The sequence below is a fragment of the Podarcis cretensis genome (assembly GCF_951804945.1).
Source record: "Podarcis cretensis genome assembly, chromosome: 7".
In the NCBI taxonomy this organism is placed as follows: domain Eukaryota; kingdom Metazoa; phylum Chordata; class Lepidosauria; order Squamata; family Lacertidae; genus Podarcis; species Podarcis cretensis.
Genome location: NC_137176.1, coordinates 59,382,163 through 59,407,740, shown reverse-complemented (window position 1 = coordinate 59,407,740; position 25,578 = coordinate 59,382,163). Strand labels below are relative to the sequence as shown.

At 40.5% G+C, this 25,578-nt stretch overlaps 1 protein-coding gene across 4 annotated transcripts in view; it reads right to left on the bottom strand.

Annotated features, from left to right (window-relative positions):
• Nucleotides 1-4,661: 4,661 nt before the first annotated feature.
• The window catches only part of LOC307219696 (uncharacterized protein C8orf34 homolog), an 85,777-nt gene continuing 64,860 nt past the window's right edge, over nt 4,662-25,578 (bottom strand). For 2 of the 4 annotated variants that reach the window (XR_013840514.1, XR_013840515.1), the window contains exons 11-15: nt 20,605-20,725; nt 16,602-17,104; nt 13,058-13,148; nt 8,106-9,948; nt 7,207-7,965 (exon numbers count right to left, since the gene is read on the bottom strand). Coding sequence is in view for 2 of the 4 variants with exons in the window: in XM_079983106.1 (XP_079839232.1) it covers nt 9,917-9,948; nt 13,058-13,148; nt 16,602-17,104; nt 20,605-20,725 (747 nt within the window). In the remaining 2 variants the exon portion in view is untranslated. Of the gene's footprint in view, nt 5,650-7,206; nt 7,966-8,075; nt 9,949-13,057; nt 13,149-16,601; nt 17,105-20,604; nt 20,726-25,578 lie in introns of those variants that run through there. The other 2 variants (XM_079983107.1, XM_079983106.1) reach the window with 2 other exon arrangements.

Genomic DNA, 25,578 nt, shown 5'->3' with positions numbered 1-25,578 from the left:
ATATTTATCCACCTATCAAATATATACACATGCACGGACACACACTAAACATTTGCCATCATCTGTGAACCACTTACTTGGAAGTCAATTGTATTCTTTCAGAATAAACAGCCTGTGAACTGCAAGTCAGTATAATCTTATATGCTGAGCATACATATTATTGTCTTTTAGCAGGGTGAAGTATTTGCAGTGTCCATCTTTTCTTGAATATATAGAATATATATATTTTTAATGATGTGATGGGAATTCTTTTTCTCTCTTTTCTACAGTTATCCCTCAATTATTCCACCCACACAGAGCAGCTAATGGCTGAATCCTTCCGGTATAGATTTTACGGCATCACCTTTGAGATCCTTTGGGGGCTTAAAAGTCTTGTTACACAATGGATTTAGAGGAACTGTTTGCAACAGGAACTCATCAGGTCTACCACAAAAACCTCATTACTTGAAAGCTTTCAAAAGGGTGACACATCTTGTAATAAAATGTGGAAATGAGCTACCTTTGCATGAACCTGCCAAAAAGCAATTACATGCTTGCATTACCACAATTAAGCATTTATCTTATCCTCTAATTGCAGATAAATGCTCCAAACCAAACCCATGACCAAAAAATGGGAAGGAAATGTTCTAAAATGTGAGGTGTGCTAGCGGTCCCGATCTTCTGTGATTTGCTTGGATATTTGGTATTCGTTATGTACATGAATAATTTAGTGGTTCGAGAACAGACCAGATATTTAAGCAAAGACATATTTTTGGATCTGGGGGGTCAACTCATCCAGCTCAGCCATTAAGCATAGTGAAGATCTGCCCACCCACGAAAAGGCATATTGCCCCAAACACACACAAAAAGTATTTGAAACAGCACTAAGGGCTAAGATAGGATGAAAGAAAGTAATTACTATATTAACTTTCTCTCCACTATAGCGAGTGCTTCCCCCCAATTGTGTTACAATGCACACGGAGGGTAGTCATGTGTGTTTACCCAATGTATGTTGAGCTGCCTTCCATGAGATGCCCTGAGAAATCTTGGTTTTTATTTGTGATGTATGTGGCAGTGAAGGAATGCAGCACATAAGGAGTTGTCTTCTTTGACCTGTGATGGGAGTCCACACTTTTAAAGTTTCACATGTGATTCCACAAAAAGCACTTGTTTACACAAGCTGCTTCTGTACTTGACTTTAACACAATGACTAATCGGGGGAATGGGGTTGCCGCATGTCTCAAGGATCATAATTCAGACATTAGCATCTCTGTTGATGGGATCTGTGGAGCTTTATGACAGGATATAAAGCCCCCCGCCAAATAGAGGAACACTAGTATCTATCTATTATTAGTAGTAGTATTAGTATTAGCATTACTATTAGCGTTAGTATTAAAATTTGTATTCCACCCTATACCCGTAGATCTCAGGGCGGTTCACAACAATTAGATCCCTGCTGGATCAGAGTAAACAACCATAGTCTATCATCCTGTTCTTACCATGGCCAACCAACTGCATTTCCCACTTATGGTCCACAGAAACTGGTATCCAGAAGCATATTACAGGTAGATTGCAACCACATTACAATGCTTACGTTTGCTTTAACTGTTTCTGAATAATAATAATAATAATAATAATAATATAATAATAATAATAATAATAATAATAATAATTTATTTATACCCCACCCATCTGGCTGGGTTTCCCCAGCCACTCTGGGCAGCTCCCAACAGAATATATAAAAAATCAAACATTAAACACTTCCTTAAACAGGGCTGCCTTCAGATGTCTTCTAAAAGTCACATAGTTGTTTATTTCCTTGACATCTGATAGGAGGGCGTTCCACAGGGCGGGCGCCACTACCGAGAAGGCCCTCTGCCTGGTTCCCTGCAACTTCACTTCAGGGAACCGCAGTGAGGGAACCGCCAGAAGGCCCTTGAAGCTGGACCTCAGAATGCTGGGGGTAGAGACGCTCCCTCAGGTATACTGGAGGAGGAATATATTTGGAGTTGTAAATTGTTGTAACCCTCCCTAGGACCTGATGAAAGGCAGGAATTTAATTAATTTGTTGTTGTTGTTGTGCTGGAAACTGATATACAGGGTGAACCTATTTCTCTACCATTTAACACACCCGTCCCTTTCACCTGTGCTGCATAACAGAAGGAAAGAACGTGGCCTTAAAGGAGCTGTGTGAAATGGCCCAAGGCATGCAAAGCTTTCCCCAAATGGATAGTAATTGCTCCTTCAACCGCTTGAGGCCAGAAAGATATAGGGTGGTATCCAATTAATATGCCTACCATAGTAATGTTTGTGAATTTTAATGGGTCTAATAGAATATATTGTTCTATTATTAAATATAGCTCCACGTGTATTTAAAAAAACCAGGACAAGAGACAATGCCTCGCTGCTTTACCACTTAATGAAAAAAACACATGATATATGGACCTTAGTTCTTGCTATAATCTGCTTTGGGAAGGAAAATTACATCACCCTCCGAATAACCCTAAACCGTGAATAGGAAATTATGGCTGAGACTGATGCTAATATATTTCCCAAAGTACTTATATGTTCAGATGCTCCAGGCAATTCCCTCAGCTGTTTTCAACAACAAGACAAGGGTGAGGGAAGGGGATTTAAATTAGATGAGCTGTTTGTCCAGCTGCACTCCTATCGCAGATAACCATGTCCTGGATACTATAAAGCGGCGTCACTAAAGGGAATAGCAACAAGGAACGGCTCTGGAATTTGAGCAAAGGGCCTATACCTGTTAAAACTGAAATTGTGAGCACTTAGGTGTTGGATTACACACATCAACAGGAAGAGAATGATGACTGCAGGCACTTTGGGAGAGATCTGGCGTGTGTGTATACCAGGCCCCGAGGAACATTCTTTGGCAACCTTTTGAAATTAACTCATGAATTCCTCATGTACTCTAGATGCAGTTGTGATGACTGAAGGGAAGAGGCATGATAAGACATTTACCTTATCCGTCATTCCTTCTAATATGTGATAGGTACACATTTTAAAACAAGCATCCTAGAAACTAGAGGAAATTATCACCTGCTGTCATTCAGGGTGATTAGGAATGACATCCTTTTCCATTATAACCCACAAGGGTGACTTGACATACACAATGTCTTCCTTTTCCTTAAGGGTAAGGCTGAGTGACATAGAGGCCGTATGTGGTTTCAGAAGTATTTTGTGTAGTCTTTGACCTCCTCTTAGGATCATTGTTTTCGTGTTTCTAGCCCCTGTGGTTGCAGAAATCCATTTACCTGAGAATCAAAAACAAACAAGCAAATAGAAAGGTGGCCAAATTCAAGCTGTCCTTGAAAGAAGCATTACATACTATGAGACAGGGATCCAGCTCTCAGTGGAAAAGCTGTAAGAAAGATCATAAGGAGATGTGAATGAACAGCACAGAGGATGTATTGTTTTCAACCTTTTGAGGTTGTTGGGTTTTAACAACATGCGATTCCACTGCTCTGAAAGCAGAAATGCACAATTCAGAAAACTGTTTCTATTTTTACCAGAAGGAGGGTTTGCATGTCTGTCACAGACTGAAGAATCAGGGAGTCACTAAATGACGGCAAGGCTGGCTGTTTCAGTAGATGTTTCCATCCAGAAAGACTGGTTGATACTGCGCTTGTTCACATTACCCACCTTTGGACCTTAGGGTGAAGGGCAGGAAATAAACTGTAACAATAACAAAACAACCCACCTTGCAATCCATTAATACTAAGGATAAAAACTGATACCACTGCATTTCTTGCCTAACAGTAATGTTGAAATTTTATCCTCCTTAACATACCGTATTGGCCTGAATATAAGCTTCAACCACAAATAAGACACACCTTTAAAAGTGGGGGGGGGGAGAGAGAGACAATACCCAGGCTGTGTCCTGGGAGGAGGGGAGCTACACCGCTTTGCCGACAGCCTCCCATCCTTCCTTAGGCAGCTCAGGGGAGGCTTGGGAGCTGTGGGCAGGCGGTGCGCCGTTGCCCCGCGCTCCAGGGCTGCTTCTTGGGAGGGAAGTGAGCCGTAAGGTCGTGAATATAAGCCATACTTTAACTTTTCACAGTCAAAATTTGGAAAAATTGAGGCTTATATTTGGGGCAATACGGTACATCCATTGGCATCAGTAAAAATGTGGAAAGGTCAAGAGTGCAGCAGGAAGCATCTTAATGACCTGGAAAGGCGTTACTGTCTCCACCAATATACACTATTGTATTTTTTTTAAAGCCATAAAGCCCATTATACAATGCTATCCCCAAGGAAACTCACCCAGTGCCCATATTGCTATACTTTTTTCATCCTCAACACCATTTTTTAATTCACTCAGGCATTTTAAATTTAGTTGCCTGCTATCAATGTATCTTGGTTGCATTATGTTGCATTGTTTGCTTGTCCTAGGCCAAGGGGTAGTTAATGTGCCTTCAGATGTTGTGGGTTTCAATTCGCATAAGCCTCAGCTGGCATGACCAACAACCAGGAATCATGGGAGTTGTAGTCCAATGGCATCGGGGGGGGGGGCACCATGTTGGCTACCCCTAATTTATGCTGTTGTAAACCACCTTGGAATCTAGATAAAATAAATATGTTTTATTTGAATGCTCTCTCCATGATTACTAGCTCTCAGAATGAAAACAGAAATGAAACAAAAAGCTCATATTCTCAGTATATTTGTGATAGGAATTTCATTTTATTTCTTCAATAATCTGACAATGTATATCTATTGTAACAGCAGGCAACTTTATTATGTGGTTATGGCTGAGAAACAGAAGGCACTAAACCAAACCCATGCTTAACAGAATAAATAGCTTAAATTAATGCACCAAATGCAGTCATTCTGACAGCTCTTTCATTTGAAATCTTTGCAGAAATGTCATACCCAGATCCAGAATAGTCAACTTGTTTCACACATAAACACATATAGTCAAATGCTTAAGCCATTTAGGATATGAGTAAAGAATATCATTTAATAAACTGGTATATTTCATTTGTGCATGCTGCATTCCACATTATTTCACTTAGTAGTCTCTTTATTTTGTAAAAGATTTAATTAGAACTCAGCAAAAGCAATGTGAAACTGCTGATTCTTAATAGTTAGGCTTGTGTGAGTACACATGCACACAAACACATGTAAAAAAACACACACGTGCCCCACACCCCATTCATTCCTTTCTATTGTCTCAGCAAATTTCTACCGTGGTTATGAGTGAAAAGCCAACCATCCGTGACATTTGAATGTTATATATACATATCGGCAGATGTGGCTAAATACTTTAAAAGTTTATTGATTTAAAAATGAGGAAAGTTTAGAAAAATATAAGGAGTAGAAAACCTTAGTCAAGTTATATGCATAAAATCTTTTAAGGAAAACTTTCTTTTCATCAGGCAAAGTTTTATATATCAAATTAAGAGGGGTATAAATAAAATACATTATATTATGGACTATGTATTAAAAAGTGACTGTTAACCATCTTTACCTAAGGCCATTGTACAATAAGATAGATGTGAGGTTAGTGCATTTTAGCATACACACATTAAAATAATTCCACTTACGTTCTGTTGAATTTATAAAAATAAGCTTTTATTATACACAATCAGTGAAAAGAACTTTTCACTTGCAGGTTATATAATTATGAGAAACCGATTTTGTTCACAAACCTGGAAAACAATAAAAGAAAGAATAGTTAGAAACAACATACTTGAAAAGAAACATGAGAAAATTAGTGTGAGCATCTTTTGTAAGGGTATTCTTACTGGTAATGAGTAGTGAGAACATGAAATACATAAATGTAGCTTAAATGAAGTTACACACAGTGATAAGGGATTATTGCCACTTTAAGAAATGTATTGCACAGGAAGATGTTCCAACCCTGATCAATAACTCTCATGATAAAGGAAGGATCTTAGACAGTATGGAAGCTAGACAGTATGGAAGTCAGGTCAAATTTGCATGTGGCAGGAACAAGCAATCCTTATGTGCTTGTGTAAATCTAAAGTAAGCAGAAGTTTATGTTTTAAGGATTAGAACAGGAATAGGGAAATTGTGGCTCTTCAGATGATGATGGATTTCAACTCCCATCAGCCCTAGCCAGCACAGCCAGTCATGACGATGATGGGAGTTGGAGCCCATTATTATTATTATTATTATTATTATTATTATTATTATTATTATTATTATTATTTCTATACAGTGGTACCTTGGGTTACAGATGCTTCAGGTTACAGACTCGGCTAATCCAGAAATAGTTACAGGGGAGTCTTTGGATGATGGGGAAACACTTCCTCAGGCCCAGATGGTATAGAAAGGGGTACAGAGTTAAGTGACTTTTTGGTACAGTGGTACCTCGGGTTACAGACGCTTCAGGTTACAGACTCCGCTAACCCAGAAATAGTACTTAGGGTTAAGAACTTTGATTCAGGATGAGAACAGAAATTGCGGGCCGGCGGTGCGGCGGCAGCAGGAGGCCCCATTAGCTAAAGTGGTACCTCAGGTTAAGAACAGTTTCAGGTTAAGAATGGACCTCCAGAATGAATTAAGTACGTAACCAGAGGGACCACTGTACTGTACCTTCATCTGAGGATCATAGGGCAGTTTACAATATAAAAACAAATACAATACAAAAACAGTAACTCTTCTCTCATACACTTAAACAGGCCATAAAAGGTAAAGGTAAAGGGACCCCTAACCATTAGGTCCAGTCGTGGACGACTCTGGGGTTGCGGCGCTCATCTCGCTTTACTGGCCAAGGGAGCCGGCGTACAGCTTCCGGGTCATGTGGCCAGCATGACTAAGCCGCTTCTGGCAAACCAGAGCAGCGCACGGAAATACCTTCCCGCTGGAGCGGTACCTATTTATCTACTTGCACTTTGACGTGCTTTCGCACTGCGAGGTTGGCAGGAGCAGGGACCGAACAATGGGAGCTCACCCTGTTGGGGGGATTCGAATCGCCAACTTTCTGATCGCGAAACCCTAGGCTCTGTGGTGTAACCCACAGTGCCACCTGCGTCCCAAACAGGCCATAGTTTGTTTAATTAGCCAAAGACCTGGGAGAAGAGGGCAAGATGTTTTCCACCCTGGGCTCGAAGGCTCAGTCGGCATATTTACCAGTGAGGGTGGGGTTTTTTTATTAAAAAAATTATTAACAATTTCAACATTACAAATTATCAAAACAAATCATCTTCATTATCCCCCCCCTCCCCCAGAACCCACCAGTGAGGGTGGTTTTAGTATGTTATGTAAAGAGTGACTACAAACCCAATGATGGATAGAAGGAAGATGGGCATGATTTGTCGTTCAATTTTCACTTGTTGACTGCCAATGCTATTTCAGTGCCAAAGTTAACAAAACAATTTTAAAAGAACGTATGAACAGTGCAGGTTTACTGAAAATTGGCATCTTGTTTGGCTTTATATTTTAGACACAATCACTTTTATTAAGACTAAGACTTCAAAAATGAGTGATGCAATAATTACTATGTTTTAGACTTATCTCTGCATATTCCTTTTCTGCTAAGTTTATAAATGAGGTTCACAAATGATTTAAAATTTCACAGTATACAGGAAAGTGTAATCTCTCCTGAATGCTCGGAATACCATTGTGAATGTTTATTTGAATGTAAGAGAGTCCTTTTAAGTCTAAATGACAAGTTAAACATTTATATCCAGTATGGTTTATCTTGGCATTTCCTATGAAGGATATTCAGTGTTGGGATCAGGATAAATTAGAAATCCCTCTATCATAGTTCTAAAATGGAAAGTCTTGTTTGCATTCACAATTTCACTGCACATTTAGATAAAATAGTTCAGTAAATTTGCTTTTAGCTATATTTGTTTAAATGGAAAAGCACTTATCACCTAACTTTTTATTGCATAGGTTACCAAAACTGAATGATTACACTGCTTATTTGGAGAGCTTGGCAGTTACAATACCAATGTTAAATGGCCCCAAACCTGAAAACATACCTTTAACAACTTCTATGTCATGCTGGCCACGTGACCCGGAAGTGTCTCCGGACAGCGCTGGCCCCTGGCCTCTTAAGTGAGATGGGCGCACAACCCCAGAGTCTGTCAAGACTGGCCCGTACGGGCAGGGGTACCTTTACCTTTACCTTTACCTATGTTCAGGTTATGCTGACAGTTTGTACAGTCCTGCTAAGAAAACCACCCTGTACTTGAAAAGTCTGCAGCTGTGATTTCTCCCTTTCACAAATGCCATTTATTTCACAGCGGAGCTAAAACTTACAATTCCACTCCCTCTCCAAATAAATACAAATAAAATAATTGCAATTCAGAATACTTTTTAGGCAATTTTGTGAACTTTTGCAACAATGTCTATTTATTTACTTTGTCTTCCACTCTTCCCTCAATGATAAAACTGCATAGGCAATCTGATTTGTTATGTCGCATTGCTATGCAATCTCATTCACATATTTTCCCTCATTGTGTAGTATCAGCCAATTGACAAACGCAGGAAGGAGGAAGCAAAGGGAAGGGAATGACACCAAAGAAGCAACAGCAATTGCAGAGTATTTAAGGCATCTCTAATTCCACCTCACTTGTTTTCATAAGTAACGCAAAAAAGTTTATCACAACAAATCATGACAATTACATGATGGAAACAATTTGCGGTTTATGGCTGTATTTCAAGCATTAAAATCTTAAGGACCAATTAACATGATACTTTGTATATGCAAGATTCATGTTCTTGTTTTCACTGCAATAAGTTTGTGGCGAAACAATACTCTGATGGCTTCAAAATGAGTAGGTCAGCCATTGGCCCTTAATGAGTTGAATCAAGGGACATTTGTGTGCACGTGTCAGAAATGAGAAGAGGTCAGTTTTTCAGGTGGAGATGTAGTGTAGCTATTCATCATTTTATCACATGCCCATTCCAATGGGCCAACCCACATCTCAATATGCACAAAGGTCCTTAATCAAAACACACCTGAAGTCCATATGGATCTGTCTACTTACAAGAACAAGAGATGGTGTCCTCAATGAATAGAGTAAAAAAAAACCCAACCCTAAATTTGGTATATCCACACTAATTCAGTTTAACTTAAATTTCCTGACTTAAATTTGTAGTTCACAAAAGGGTCTACAGCCCTGAATTTCATACTAAAATAAAAATAAAATTTTGAAATTCAGGTTTTGCCAGCCTGGTTCATGCTATATGATCTGTGGTCCTCATTCTGGCAGGAATCCCAGAATTAGGTATGCAAAAATACACCACTGCTAATCATAACAAATAAATGAATCTGAATCTGAAAACTCTGAATTCTTTTGAGCAAAAGCTTTCTGGTTTACATATCAGCCTCATTTGATAAACCTTTCTATTTTGTTTTCTCAATGATGCAGATGGTGTTTTAGACTTCTCTGTGAAACACTGAACAAAACTGCTATTTAATTATTTAAACTGGTAAAAAAGTAGGATTTTCAGTTCCACTTGTTCCATTCAAAGCTTCCTATCATTGGACCATACACACTGACCTGGGAGCAGTGCTTTTTTTTTAGGGGGTACTCAAGGATACACAGTACCAGCACCTCTTTTTTGTTGTAAGTTCCATCAAACTCAATGGGGTATACTTCTAGCGAGATATGCATCAGATTGCACACAGTAAATTTCCCAGTACAGTGCTCATTAAATAATGTTGTGATAAATGAAGTTCTTTCATCTCAGCTGGTCAGATGATTAAAAACTATCTATAAAAAGCATTAGACTACTGTGATACTCTCTTTCCAAATACCTGTGCAGCTGGTGTAATTTTCTTTCACTGTCCAAAATTAGCTTTACACCTGGGCAGTTATTATCTTGAAGAAGTTGAAGAATGTAGTAAATATTAGCTGCATGTAATTTATTAAAAGCTGTGTCAAAGGACACCTGTTGTTGTTGTGAAGATTAATTCTACAGCTCTTCTGCTCATAGTCATAAATTATGAAGTTTCATTCCTCTTGGCACTAAATCAAGCACAGAGTGTCCATGAAGATTTCTAATGCATTAACTTTCCTCACACACACCCAGATTAAATTAGGCTGGTCTTTACATGGTTGGGCCTTTTACCTGCACTGCACGCTGGGAATTGGCACTGTAAACGATGCCAGGCCTTTTACTGGCTCTCTGCTTTACAGACATTTCAACACCTGGGTGCTGGCAGCCTGTTGGCAGCCTGCGTTTTCCAGGAGTTGCCCTTCACTTGTGAGATTGGCTACAGCAACTACATTCCAAAACCAGATGGTTGCCATTACCCCATATAATTATTTTTTAAAGACTTATTCCTTTAACCAATTTACCAGTCTCAGATGTCACATACAGTACAATATTGCTTAGATCAAACATTTTTGTTCTCCTCCAATGGTTAAAATAGTACAAAGAACAACCTACTTCATGCAGCAAAAGATAGGTAACTATGAAAGTTGATATATGGGTTTAAATCAAGATGCTAGTCTGTTGCGCCCTTAGAATATCTGCAAGAAGGTAGCCATTATTTTAATTACAGAGTTTTGACCCCTCTCTGCCTTGCATGTTACAGGTTTAAGCTAAAGTAAACAGTTTTTACTCATGAAAGCAAAAAGCAGATTTTTAAATTACAATTCAGCGGACTGAACTAATTTAGTAACATGGTGTTGGTAGTTGCATTAGTAACATGAATGCTAGTTCTCTCAAAAGCCCAAATTAATTTGTTGCCTTATTATTGTCTCTATTTGTCTTTAACATCTGTTAATTTAATATGTGTAGATTTATTCCAAGAATGAACAATGAAACAAATAAGAATTTTAGATAAATACCGAGCATCAAAAGGAGCTGGCGCAAAGTTGTAATTCCTAGTTGACAAAATTAAAAGGTTCAGGAGATTTTCCTTTTAAACTAAATCTAAAATAAAATCTAGACCAGTTTCACATGGTTTTTCTTCCAGACACGTCCAGTGACTAGAGGAATAACATATGGTGATATCTGGGGTTGGGTGTTAGCTTCACAAAACTCTAGGAATTCATTCTTCTCAGGTGGTGGTTGACAGTGTCTGTCTGCCAGTAATGTGGTCAGGGAGTAATTTTAATCTATTCTAGTAATTTAACTTTTGTATGTTCTAAAGTAAGGTTGTAGTTTTTGTGATTTTATTATCTTATCTTTTTGTAAACCACTTAGAGGTTTCTACAATCAAGCTACAATTATTTATGAAATAAATTGATTTATGGAATTGGTTTCCACTCCCACTGCAGCCCTGCACACTCCACAAATCTGCTCTGAATTTTGGGGATTGTGCTAGGCTACAGAGAGGAGAAAAAAGGGAAGTCCTGCTGGGTAAACTGATGGTTGATAAATAGATAGATGATAGATAGATAGATAGATAGATAGATAGATAGATAGACAGGCCGATAAACAAACAAAGAAAAAGAAGATGATTTTGGATTTGATATATTGCTTTATCACTACCCTAAGGAGTCTCAAAGTGGCTAACATTCATTCTCCTTTCCCTTCCTCCCCCACAACAAACACTCTGTGAGGTGAGTGGGGCTGAGACTCCAGAGAAGTGTGACTGGCCCAAGGTCACCCAGCAGCTGCATGTGGAGGAGCGGAGACGCAAACCCGTTTCCCCAGATTACGAGACTACCGCTCTTAACCACTAGACCACACTGGCTCCCACATTTTGTACCCTATCTATCTGACTGGGTTGCTCCATCCACTCTCAGCAGCTAACTACCTAGTGATGATCCAAATGGTGTGAAATCAACCCTGGAAAGAAAATGTACATCTGTGGCATGTACTCTAATGTAGAGATTACTCTAAGTGCAGGCTGGATTGAAAGGTTCCTTTGATTTCAGAGGAAAACTTTCTCCATCAGGAAGTAGTTTGACCTAGCTTAATGTCTGAAATGCATACCATGACATTCTGAAATGATGTGAACATGCAGGTCCTAACAGATCACACATGTAAATGTTCTATGGATAGTTCTGTGAGCCAAATAGGACTCTATCTAATGTAGTAATCCATTGCACATCTCAGAAAAGTGACAATGGCAACTCATTTGCAGGTAACTTCCTTGTGTATGGACTCAAATAGCACTTTGTGAGCATCAGATTTTGGGTCTGACCTGGCCTCTTGGGCAACATGTACATGAAGGGCAAAATAACTCACCATCAGAAATAAGATAAATATTATTTAGAGCTTGATGTTCTAAATTTACAAGTTACGTTAAAAAATATATATATTGTGGTTGTCATATTGATGTAAACAAGTAACAGCTCAATGGTTTTCTTCCCTCTCAATTTCTCCACAAGTCTGATTTTTCTTACTTCAATATGTCTTGTTTAAATGGTTTCAGTTCTACTCACAAGGGCTACTCACAAGCATCTGGTTAAACAGCCTGCTACAGTGTAGCCATAAAATCTAAAATACTTTAGGAAATGACACACATTTTCACCCTGGCAGATTACAAACTACTGTGATTTTTTAAAAAAGCAACCGTCAGAGCAATTCACATTTCCAGCAAGATTATTTATGTTTACTTGCCACCATATATAATTTGTTGTAGCCACAGCACATGGAGGGAAACTAGCAGACACTACTTGTCTTAACGTCCATTATTTAGGCTCCTTAACCCAGTAAGATGTCTATCTCACACCCTTGAGCTGGGGCTGTGAAATATGTTTATGGCACAACAAGAATTATTCAAGCAAGCAAAGTTTTTAAAGCCCTCCCCTTTTTTAGGACAGCACTCCAGGATGCTTGGTATCTGGCTGTGTTACAACACTCATTCGACAGAGATTTTGGCTTGGCACAACTTTTTTATCCTTGGTCTCTGCATGTAGCACATATTGATAAGAGATGACTTAACATGTTAAGGTTTGTGGTATGGTAAGCAGGGAGGATAACCTACATGAACTTTCAGCCCTACAGTAACATAGCTGAGCTCCCATCAATAAAATCCACCGTTCTTCACTCCTGTAGGCAAATAAAAACTAAACCTGTCAGAAATAAAAAGTAATTTGCAGAGCACATATTTTGTGAAAATATGGTGCTTACTCCAAGCTGCCAACAATTTATATCAAACAAGGAGCAACCTCTTACGTTTATCTAGATCTGCTTCCACTCCTTCGCTTTCGTTATCGCTTGGTAAAATCCAAGGCTGGTGGGAAAGTTGAAGTTGTAAGAATTCATCCTGTAACAAAAATAACGGATGGAACAGGTATAAGAATTAGGGCTGCAATGTGTGTTTTTTTCAATTATACCCAAACAGATAAAAAGATTAAAGACCTTCAAGAAAATTCAAAAAGTCCTCCTGATTAATTGGGTATCAGTTTGGAAGGGGACTCTTTCTGCCCTTTCTGTGTTGTACTTGTCAATCCCAGGAGTTATGTGCTAGAATTGAGACTCAGAGCTGAGTGTGGGTTCTAGGCTCCTTGGAAGAGTCAACTTCACAAGGAAAAAAGCTGATGGCTTCAGTCCCCAAACCAAGGCCTAGACATCATACCACTTCTTCCAAGGAAGCTAGAAAGTTGCAGTTCTGTGGATTTTCTTGGGAAGAGGCTCTATTGAAGTCAGCGAAGTTAACAAATAGCCAGAAATCGATGATTTTATGCACATGCAAATTTAACCAATCCCAAACGCAGTTGATTAATCTATGATTTCTTTAATCGTGTGACAATTCTAGCAAAACTGACACATAGAAGGATTGTCTCTGTGTAGAAAAGTAGCAAATAAATGAATCTTGATATACAATGAACAGATGTAAGCTGTAATAAAATCCAGACTTCTTGCAGCAAAATAACCCCCCCGTTTTCTAAATTGCTTGCAGATCAGGGAGGACATGATTTCACACAGAGAAGCATTGATGTGATTTTAACACAGGATTCATAGGAGGATGGCTTCCTGGACACTTTTGTTTGGAAGTATGTTGTTTGGGCTGCTGTTGCTGTGCTGGGAATTAGCCAACAAGTGAAACCCAGTACCTAAGAAAGTTTATTGTGCTGAATAAATCTTTGGTCAATAAAAAAGGTAGTGATGTTTTGAGACTCACAAGGTTCTTCTTTGGAGAAGCCACAAGACAGAGGGTCAGTGTGATCTGCATTTGAAAAGGCAAAGGGCCCAGCTCCACATGACATTTGTCACACAGCAGTTTCTTTTGTAGTTGTGCATTTACTTTTTCTTGCACAAATAACCAGCACAGGAAGTCCTGAACCAGATTGGGGCTGTTTGGCATAGAAGAGGAGGGCATTAGCCCCTACCCTCACCACTGTCCTGACTTAAATCAACCCCACTGTATCCCTGCTAGCAGGTACCAATAATAGCAGACATGTGATGGAAGACTAATTCCAATCAGTTCTGCAAAGGAAGCCTCTGTTCCCCATGCCACAGTCTTGATACATCCTGTACCTCCCAATGTTGGCTATTTTTGAAATAAAAAGCAACTATGCGGCACCAAACTATGCAAAAAAAAAATGGGCCAAGTCTTGAGGTAACTTGCAACCAACCTACACTAGGCAAATAAGGTCACTGGAATGTATTAAAGTTGTTTCCCACTGCAGTTCAAGTTGTTTCCCATTGAGATGAATGGGATCTATTAGTCATGACGTAAGTTGGGTTCCAAAGACTTCAATGGGAACTAAGTTCAACTTATTTAATTAAGACATAACCCACTGATGCGGGTGGCACTGTGGGTTAAACCACAGAGCCTAGGACTTGCCGATCGGAAGGTCGGCGGTTCGAATCCCCGTGACAGGGTGAGCTCCCGTTGCTCAGTCCCTGCTCCTGCCAACCTAGCAGTTCGAAAGCACGTCAAAGTGCAAGTAGATAAATAGGTACCTCTCCGGCAGGAAGGTAAACGGCACTTCCGTGCGCTGCTCTGGTTTGCCAGAAGCGGCTTAGTCATGCTGGCCACATGACCCGGAAGCTGTATGCCGGCTCCCTCGGCCAATAAAGCGAGATGAGCGCCGCAACCCCAGAGTCGGCCACGACTGGACCTAATGGTCAGGGGTCCCTTTACCTTTAACCCACTGTAGAAAAGCTGTTTATAAAGCATGTTGTTGGGAAGGGCCATACAGTCTGACAGTCTCCCTGTCCCTCCCAAACATCAAGATAAGAGCTATTGCAGACTCCAAGAAATACTGTCCCAAAGAGATTCAGCATTCAGTTGTCACACTTCATAAAAGGCTGAGGGAAACACTGAGAATCTGATCCTCAAACCTATTTGTCTCAATTGGGAGTCCACCTGTAGAAAGGTCTGGAGATCTAAAAGACTAAATGTGCATATAAGTGCATGTAGGAAAGGATTTAAAAACTTGATTTATTCATTCTGTAGCAATAATAAAAACATTTATCTATGTTACATTGCTTGGTTTGATTTTGAAATGAGCTGGTAATACAACACACCTGCACATTTGCTACAGCATATTCCCTGCCAACAGAAATGCAGGCATGTGTACAAGAACTAAGATCATCAAGCAACTTATAATTCTTTCAGACAGAACTCTGAAACTAAAATTTTGCACTTTTTACAAAAAAAAACTTCACAGATGACATGTTAACCATTGCCAAATTCTTTAAAAATCGCTCTTTGCCTGTTTAGAAAAAAATGCCTGCTTATAACATGGTCTCGCCCATAATGATAGGAAGAGCTTTAAAGAATATCACTTACTAGAAATGGGACATAAAATGTTCTAGCATTCATTCTTTGAACACTGCACATTTTAATAATTTGGCCATTTAAAAAACACCAACGGATCTGACATTGAATTACTAAGCAAATTGTGACAGATTCATGGACTGCTGAGGATAAAACTCCTTTACTGAAGCTTCACACCTACCTGAATCAATTAAATAAAGTGTGTCCCAGCCATATTCAATCTTTTGTGGGTTATTGGTGCAATAGCGCAATATCCCAGTCTCATACAATGGATGGGAAGGGACAGGTTTGTTTCCTTACTACACAGATGGTATCTGAGATCCACAGACACGCTGGATCTCACAAAACAAAATTCTCTGTGGAATTCTACTTGTGAGCAAAAAGGAGGTATGTGAATCCTCCTCGCAATTTGCTTTCCAAATATAAAATATAAATCTCAACTTTTTATTTTAGGAGTGTTAACACCACTCTGAACATGCAACATTTGCCATTAACTCTTGTCATAACATGAAAAGAGCATGCTCAACTAGGACAGTGGTCCATTGAATTCAGCATCTTGTTATCACAGAGGCTAACCTGAAGCCTATGGAAGCAGATTTTGCTATCTCCCCTTTCCACACACACCCCAGCTCCTAGTGCCACCTCCCACAGTTACTTCAAAAAAATACCCCAACCCACTGGAGCAGATTTTCAGGGACTAATAGGGCTAAAGAAAGAAATCTGCAAAAATTGCCTTCCTCCAATATAAACCTCTGGCAAGAGATAGAGAAATAAATACATGCACGCTTATGCACATGTGTGTACACACAGACTTTGAACACCACTATGAACAAGTAGGTGTTGGATCTAGTCTCAAACATTATATGATAATATATGGGCAATATATGAATAGTCAACTGATTTCAATAGGTCAGCTCTGAGTATGACTTACCTGGATATATACAGGATTCTGATTTACTGACAATTTTTGCTTTCAAATATATAACTTACTTCGGACAAACTGCTTCTTTGAGTGACGTTTCCTAGAGTGTCTCCGCTTGTTTCCAGGAGCCCTGAGGGAGTAGTGATGGTCCTCCCAAGTTGGTTCTTTGATATTAAAGACCGGCTTCTCTGCATACTAACAACTCCCTCCTTGTTTCCTTGGTTGCTAGGGGAAAGAGGTTTTTGCAACAAAGCATTTGGGGCTGCAGGTCTGTTTGCTGGAGCTGGGAGCACAGAAGACCTGTTGGTCTGTGTACTGGGAGACTGAGGCCTACTGTTTGTGACACTTGAGACCTGCAGTCTATTGTTGCTAGATAATGGTGGTGATTTGTTTCTTTGAAGCTGGAGCTGAATATCTTTCCCAGTCAGACTTGGCACTTGAGGTCCTGAATCCTGGCTTGGTGGAACTTTAAAATTTCCTTGGTGATCTAGTGCAACTAAATTAGTTTGTTGGCTACTGGTAATCCGCAATAGTCTTCCTTCTTCCCACAGCGCAAGGTCCTTTGCGATGTCTGCACAGGCACAAAAGTAATGCAATATAACAAGAACTGAAATCCCTGTATCTTATTGATCATCATGTTTATTCGAACTTGAGGATATGGTTTATTTCTTTCTCTAATACTAGGGAACTTGAATTCATATCAGCAAGGGACTTACTAAGTAGTTTATGGCAAGCCACTTTCCTGGACTCATTCCTCACAATCATTTCTGATACAGAGAAACCCCTACAAGCAGATGTCATATTCTGCCAGGGAAAAAAGTGGATATAACTGAAATAATAATAATAGCAGCAATAGTAATATTCTGATGGCAATCTAAGCAATCTGGTCTGGAATAGGACTCTACTGCAGTACATGCTGCCACAACCCACATGCTGGGTTGCAATATCACTAAGCAAGAGAGCATTCATAAAAATTACAATCTCGAAATTTTACATACATCAGCACATCCCTAAAGAATCTCTTTTTTGTCATGATTTGGTGAGTGCCAGACTTCTCTAAATTCCTAGGTCCAGCAGGTGTTAGAATTTAATGAAGGCTTGGGGAGTTAAACTGGATGCTAGACCCCTAATGCCTGGATTTAGCTTCCTGTGTTCAGGAAATCACCTGGGAGATAGGCCTTTACAAGAACAAAGGAAGGCCAGACTGAAAATGGGTGAGACCCCTCCTCCAGCTCTGAGATAGTTAGAAGAACTAAAGCCAGAGTTTGGTGTAGAGTTGGCTGTGATGTAACCTGGAGAAAAAAGGTTGCAGGCTGCTAAAGGCAGCAAGCTGGAGGTCAGAGCACAATGATTGATTTGTGTTTGAATCCAAGGCTGCGGCTATGGCAATCACTGGTTTAATGGACATCTTTGCTTAATTTAATAAAAAGGTAAGAACAGGTATTGCTATTGTTGCTATAATATTAACATAATTGAGTGGAGAAAATGATGCCATCAATGATTTTTTTAAAAAAATGATTTTGCCTGCATTACGCTTTTTCTTTAAAAAAAAAATACATATCACTTCACTTCACAATTTGGAGACTACCTGTTTAAATTGTCTGGGTCAATAGATGACAATGCAAATGCCATAACTTAAACCAAATGTGGAATGAGCTCTCTCACAATTAAATTAACCTGTGTTTTTGCAAATGACTGGGTTCATTGACTTATCTACGGTGAATAAGAAGGTATGTTGGAAAACTGATATATGCTGTTTATGTTTCAATGAGAGTTCAATGAACATCATAACTTTTGGCCCAAGATGCTATCTAAAAAACTGATTGGTTCTGCTGATAAGCAAAGCATTTCAATCATTTCTCCACAGCTAATTTAAAGATTTCCACTACAAAATGGTTTTCATTTATTTAGCATAGAATATATATGTTGATTTTGAACATCAGCTTTTCCCAATGGAAGAAAGGAAATATTTCAAAAGAGAATATAGTGCCACCAAATATTTTGATGTATTTGGCATATTAATTTATTTAAGAAAGTTCTCATCCGTGGCACATAAATTGAAATAGATACAGACATAGAATATTAAATGGGACTATGAAAGGTCTGTGCAGGTAATAAGTCTGGGAAGCTGATGGATGCCTCACAATCAACCAGAGCCTAGCACTTGGTGATCTGAAGGATATCTACTTATTTACCTATCTACCTTTCTGGACTTGATTGCTAGCAGTAGCAGTTGGTGGGATGCCACTGCTCTCCCAGTTTCCATAGATAACATGATTCTGACTTACTGGGAGAAGATGGGAAAGGTGCAGGGAGCTTGGCATTGCACAGACATGATGGCAAGAGTGGCAAATTGGCTCCACCACACGGCACAGCTCAGAGCTCCCCATGCCTCCCCATACAGTGTGGGCCAGTAGCATGCTGTGTTTGGAAGCCAGGAGAGCAGCAGCACCTCCACTGGCCACTACTGGTAACTAATGTCTAAACAGAAGAGCTTTCCATCCTGAATATCTTGATGGGCAGAAGCAGGAGGCAAATGGTAGTGGTAGGTGACATAGACAAAGTGGGGAGGAGCATCACTAATTAAACCTCATCCTTATATGGTGAACACTGGGGCGAAGTGACGCTGAGCAATGAAATTGAACGGGCCAACAAAGACATGTTCAAATAACCCAGTAAACCTTGGATGCTTCTAGCCACTAGGCAGCTGTCCCTCAGATCTGTGCCCTGCGGAGCACATGAAGTAATAGTGGGACCCCACCCCTCTGCCAGCTTATATACCCTCCCCTGATGGGTTGCGTGCCTGCAACCTGAGACTTCTCCTGCATGGAGGTATGCCTCCTGCCCACACTCTTGGGAGCCAGACATCATGCTATGAACTGATTATTTCAACACATGTTTTCGCCCCATGCAAAAAGCACCCATAGCTCAGTGGCAAGAGCTTTGCAAGCAGAATGTCCCGGGTTCAATCCCCAGCATCTCCAGGTAGGGCTGACAAGGACTCCTGCATGAAACCCTGAAAAGCAGCTGCCATTCAAAACTGAGCTAGAGGAACCAATGGTCTGACTTGGTATAAGGCAGCTTCTGGTGTTCCTGTCCAAAGCTTCGTGTTTAGAACTGGGATAAAGTCTGACTGTGGAAACTAAGGATGAAGAACTGGGATCAGTTCTCTTCTGGCCTTGGTGATACCGGATAATGGAAGACCATCTTTGAACAAGAAAATTCCACTTGCCCTGTTTCCTTGAGTTTCTTTCCTTTATGGACCTAATCTTGTGACCCCTTCACTGTGACTATTTGTTGGTTTGCAAGCCCCCTCCATAGAGGCTGGCCCCTCTCACTGTCCTCGGAGCTTGCAAACCAACACTATTCTCCATAAGTAGTAGTAGTAGTAGTAGTAGTAGTAGTAGAAGAAGAAGAAGAAGAATAGTAGTTTGGATTTGATATCCCACTTTATCACTACCCTAAGGAGTCTCAAAGCGGCTAACATTCTCCTTTCCCTTCCTCCCCCACAACAAACACTCTGTGAGGTGAGTGGGGCTGAGAGACTCCAGAGAAGTGTGACTAGCCCAAGGTCACCCAGCAGCTGCATGTGGAGGAGCGGGGAAGCGAACCCGGTTCCCCAAATTACGAGTCTACCGCTCTTAACCACTACACCACACTTGCAGTAATTACTGCAAGACCAGGCACCTAAGAATTATCCTTCAGATTGCAGGTACAATGTGATGGCTTCAGAGGATAATATTTCCTTCAAACTTTGAGTTTTCTGGAGCCATTTGGGAAGATTTATACAGTGCTATTTTAGCAGTAATAACAATAATTCACTAACACTGAATGTTACTGAGCTATGGAAACAAATGTGTAAGGAAGCTGTCCAGATATATTTCGATTATGATCTACAGGCAAGCCTCGGTGTCTGTCTTAAAATGAGTATTGTTGACTCAAAGTACCACAGTAATGAAGACTGGGAAAAGAAAAACCACCCCTGTTAACACCTTATTGTTCAATCCATTAAAACCTGTCCTGAAATTTCTTCCCCAAGCAAATGCTAGGGTTTTATGCCACTATACCTACCAGCAAGGTGTTTTTCCATGGTTTGAAGTTCTTTTGCAGCCAATGAATCTTTCAATAGCTTCTGGCTTTGAGAGTCTCCACTGCTGGAACTCATAATGTCTAGATCCCAAACTGGTTGATTCTGGCATGATAAAAAAAAACCAGGGAGAATGCTAAAATGTTTTTGTATACTTATTAAAAAAGGTAGTTACCAAGCATCAAAACGGCACGTTCTTTTCATTACATAATTGAGACAGTCTGGTACTGCTTACCTCTATAGAGACTGGCACAATATATGGCAGCATACTGGGCCGAAATTTGAAATGGTTTATACTCTCTGTGGTCCCACTGACTTCAGTGAGAGTGCATTTAGTTTAAGTCAACATCAACTTGGCCTCAATATCTATATAATTCATCACCTCTGGGGACAAAACAGCATTTCTAGTGCTGTTGTATCATTGCAACAAAATATAAAAATAAAATACTCCTTTCAGAAGGAACTAGTCGTGATGACCTTACTGTACTTTGGGAGGACTGTTGGCAACGAAAGCATTTGTGCTGTCATTTGGTTATTGAACACTGCAGTGCTCAGAATTACTTATATTTTTTTGGACGTTAACTTTTAGAAGTTGTTTCATGAGAAACCATGAAGTAAACTTGGTAGTTTCTTTTTACATTCAGAGAAGCTAACAAAAAACATATGACCAGATGTGGAATACCGTTAAAACAACAAGCGTGTAGGTTAATTAAAGTAGAAATTAGCTATCCATTAGAGCACAATTTATTTTATTTATTACATTCATATCTTTCACTCTCTTCAAAGATCTTGAGGAAGTGTACATGCTGTCCCATCCATTTTATTCTCAAAACAATCTTATATGGTAGTTCTGGCTGAAAAGTGTCTGACCAGCCTCCATGGTCACATGGCCAAGTAGAATTTGAACCTTGGTTCACAGATCTGTTAATATATTTTCTGAGTTTCTAAGAAATGTGTTCATAACAAATGAACACGATACCATGAAATTATATGCCTATACATAAACCACAATTTTTTTTCTTACAGAACCCCAAAGCCTTTTGTTTAGCCATAAACACATAAGCTGTTGTGTTTATGCAAAAACATTAAACTGTGAAGCTCCACGTTAGCACAGGAAAGAAAATCTGGCTGCATTTAAATATCACATCAATCAACTTTATAAAAGCGGCTGGAGATTATATCTGGTGTATTTCCTTACTAATGCAGAATTTGGAATGAGAGTGTTCCAACTGACTTTGAGGTCCAGTGCCGAGGGCCTTCTGGCGGTTCCCTCACTGCGAGAATCTAAGTTACAGGGAACCAGACAGAGGGCCTTCTCGGTAGTGGCACCCGCCCTGTGGAACGCCCTCCCACCAGAGGTCAAAGATAAAAACAACTACCAGAGTTTTAGAAGACAGCTGAAGGCAGCCCTGTTTAGGGAAGCTTTTATTGCTTGACAGACTATTGTACAGTGGTACCTCTGGTGGTGTAGTGGTTAAGAGCGGTAGTCTCGTAATCCTGGGGAACCAGGTTCGCGTCTCCGCTCCTCCACATGCAGCTGCTGGGTGACCTTGGGCTAGTCACACTTCCTTGAAGTCTCTCAGCCCCACTCACCTCACAGAGTGTTTGTTGTGGGGGAGGAAGGGAAAGGAGAATGTTAGCCGCTTTGAGACTCCTTAAAGGGAGTGAAAGGCGGGATATCAAATCCAAACTCTTCTTCTTCTTCTTAATTCGTTCCGGAGGTCCGTACTTAACCTGAAACCGTTCTTAACCTGAAGCAGCACTTTAGCTTATGGGGCCTCCTGCTGCTGCCACGCCGCCGGAGCACGATTTCTGTTCTCATCCTGAAGCAAAGTTCTTAACCTGAAGCACTATTTCTGGGTTAGCGGAGTCTGTAACATGAAGCATATGTAACCTGAAGTGTATGTAACGCGAGGTACCACTGTATTTTAATATTTTGTTGGAAGCCGCCCAGAGTGGCTTGGGAAACCCAGCTAGATGGGCAGGGTATAAATAATATATTATTATTATTATTATTATTATTATTATTATTATTATTCCTACAGCAGAATAGGTTTAATTTTGAAAAGCTCTATTTTTGTCCCCACATTTAGCATTCAGTCCTCAAATCATGAAATCATGTAAACAGAAAAGCTAAAAACATACTCACACATGTACAACCCTGTGTGTTTCACATACTTTGTTAGACTCTTGTATCTGCAAACACATGTTGTCATTACAATTTCAGATGCGTAACTGGTCAACTGACATCTGGTGAGGGAAAGTGTTCCCTAAGAGGAAGTGGGGCACATATTTGGGTCCATCTACATGTCTGAAAGCGGTGCCATCTTTACTCCCAACCAATTGGCTTGGTACAGGAAACTAGTAAGACAATGGTTTCTGTCCGATAATTTTGTGTGTCAGCATCCAAACCTACAACCAAGAAGTACATTATCCTTTTCAAGTGTTTTGCTAGCAGCAGCGGCGCACAAGAGGGGCAGTGGCATTATCCTGGCAGCACTGCACTCATTTGCCTAGTAGCAGTGGCATCTTCACCCTACCAACCACCCCTGGATCAATTCTGCTGTAAGGTAATATCCTGACCAGGCAGGCATCTCACAGATACAGCCTATTTCTTTGTTGCTACACTCCTCTGAAAGCTGTGTCCCCATGGGGACCAGAGAACATTTAGTGGCCTTACTGCTCCCCAGCACGGAATGAAAGGGCCCCTTCCTGCAAAGGCTACACTCTGCCTGAACAGTGAGCAAATGTCTATCACCCCTCTTTTAAGATGGGGCACTGCAGAGTCCCGTTCCAAAGAACTTTCCAGATTCTGTTCCTTGTGGCACCCTCTCAGCGCTTGCCCAACTAGAACAAATAGCCAAGTGACATCTCAAAATTTTCCACTCCGGGTAGCACCTGACCTTGCTACGCCACTGCATGGATCTGCTTCTTGCAACTGACAGCAGTCTCTCTAAAGACTGGTTTAGAAAGCTATGCAGCAGCCTAGGACTTTGTGAAGTTCTGTCGCTCATTCTAGCTTCTAAGCCTATCTGCTCACCCTCTGAGTTGTCAGTGCAGCTAGAAACACTGGTTGTGAGCATAAAAGGCTTCTTTAACTTTCCTTCCCTGCATTATAGCAGTTTTCCCCACAGATCAGGTAGACTAGGCAGAGCACAATCATTAGTAGGTGCCAGACCACTTAAAAAGTGACTCCACAGTGACATCTGGCGGTCAGACTGAGGTTCTCCAGCCTCTGCTGATAATAACGTTGAAGCCAATGAATAAATAATACACTAAATGACATGGAGAAACTCTTCGGTGCTGATGGTAGGTTTCCTTCCTCTGAAATATTGTCCTGCCTGCAAATGGTGAAATTCCAGAGATGGGAACATGTCAAACAAACTTCTTGGGGAACTGATCAATGAAGAGATACTGGTTCTTGAAAGATTTCAACGAATATGTCATACACTTAAGACACATGTGATAGCTATATGTTAATGCCTTATGCATATATGTATATGGGACATGGGTGGCGTTGTGGGTTAAACCACAGAGCCTAGGACTTGCCGTTCAGAAGGTCGGTGGTTCGAATCCCCGCGACGGGGTGAGCTCCTGTTGCTCGGTCCCTGCTCCTGCCAACCTAGCAGTTTGCAAGCACGTCAAAGTGCAAGTAGATAAATAGGTACCACTCTGGCGGGAAGATAAACGGTGTTTCCGTGCGCTGCTCTGGTTCACCAGAAGCAGCTTAGTCATGCTGGCCACATGACCCAGAAACTGTACGCCTGCTCCCTCGGCCAATAAAGCGAGATGAGCGCTGCAACCCCAGTCGGCCACGACTGGACCTAATGGTCAGGGGTACCTTTACCTTTTTATATATGTATATATGTGTACTCTGTGAAACAAACACATGTTTCTGCTTCCTACCTCATAAATATGGCCTGTAATACCATAGCTGATAAGATTATTCAAGCTTGTCATTAGTTTTCCGAATGCTTGGGCATGACTGATGACATTTAGCACAACACACAGCAACAGGAAAAACGGTAGCAGTTATTTGTCTGCTTTCTCAATAAAGTTTTGATGTTTGAAAAAACAAAACCTTTATTGGTGGACATGACCATCAATGGCTACTAGCCATAATGTCTATGTAAGCATTAACCCTACAGTCTTCCTACCTGAGCTTTACCTAGTGCCCTTAATCCACAAATCCTCCCCAGTAGGGGAGACAATAAATATGTCAACAGACTTCCCAGCTGCCATATAAGCATTAAGCATGACTCTTGATCATGCTGCCATAAATGCACATTGAACAGAAACACTTATGAGTTCTGTTTGGGTAGCCAGTTGTGGTTATTGCATTCTTCCCTGACAAGGCAAGTATACAGGGCAGAGTCAAAATGGCACTTCTCATATTATGCATGGTTTTTCTTAGTGCATCACATTTATTTTCTTGAATTAAAGGCCATAGCTCCACATAGCTCCAATTGATCACTACAGCCCTGCTGCTTTCCAGAGGCTCTGACACCAAAACCAACAATTGGCAGATGAACCAAGAGAAACAAAACATAGCTGGGTGTACAGGCAAACTCAGAATCACAGAATTGTATAGCTGGAAGGGAGCCTGAGGGTCATCTTCTTCCACGATGTCATGTACTTGCCATACACCTCAGAATTTTGAAAATCTTTCCCACAAAGTATGCTTTAATTATACTGAGATGCTACAACAGGTATTCTGGAAATGCGTGGGAAGTTTAATATGTTGGGAAGGTTTGCAGTTCTGGCTCCTGCTGCCAGATAAGCCTGCGGACTTGGAAATGGACGGGCAGCAGGACTAAGCAAGTACTGGCTGAGGGCCTTCTGACAGTTCCCTCACTGTGAGAAGCCAAGTTACAGGAAACCAGGCAGAGGGCTTTCTTGGTAGTGGATCCTGTCCTGTGGAACGCCCTCCCATCAGATGTCAAAGGAATAAACAACTA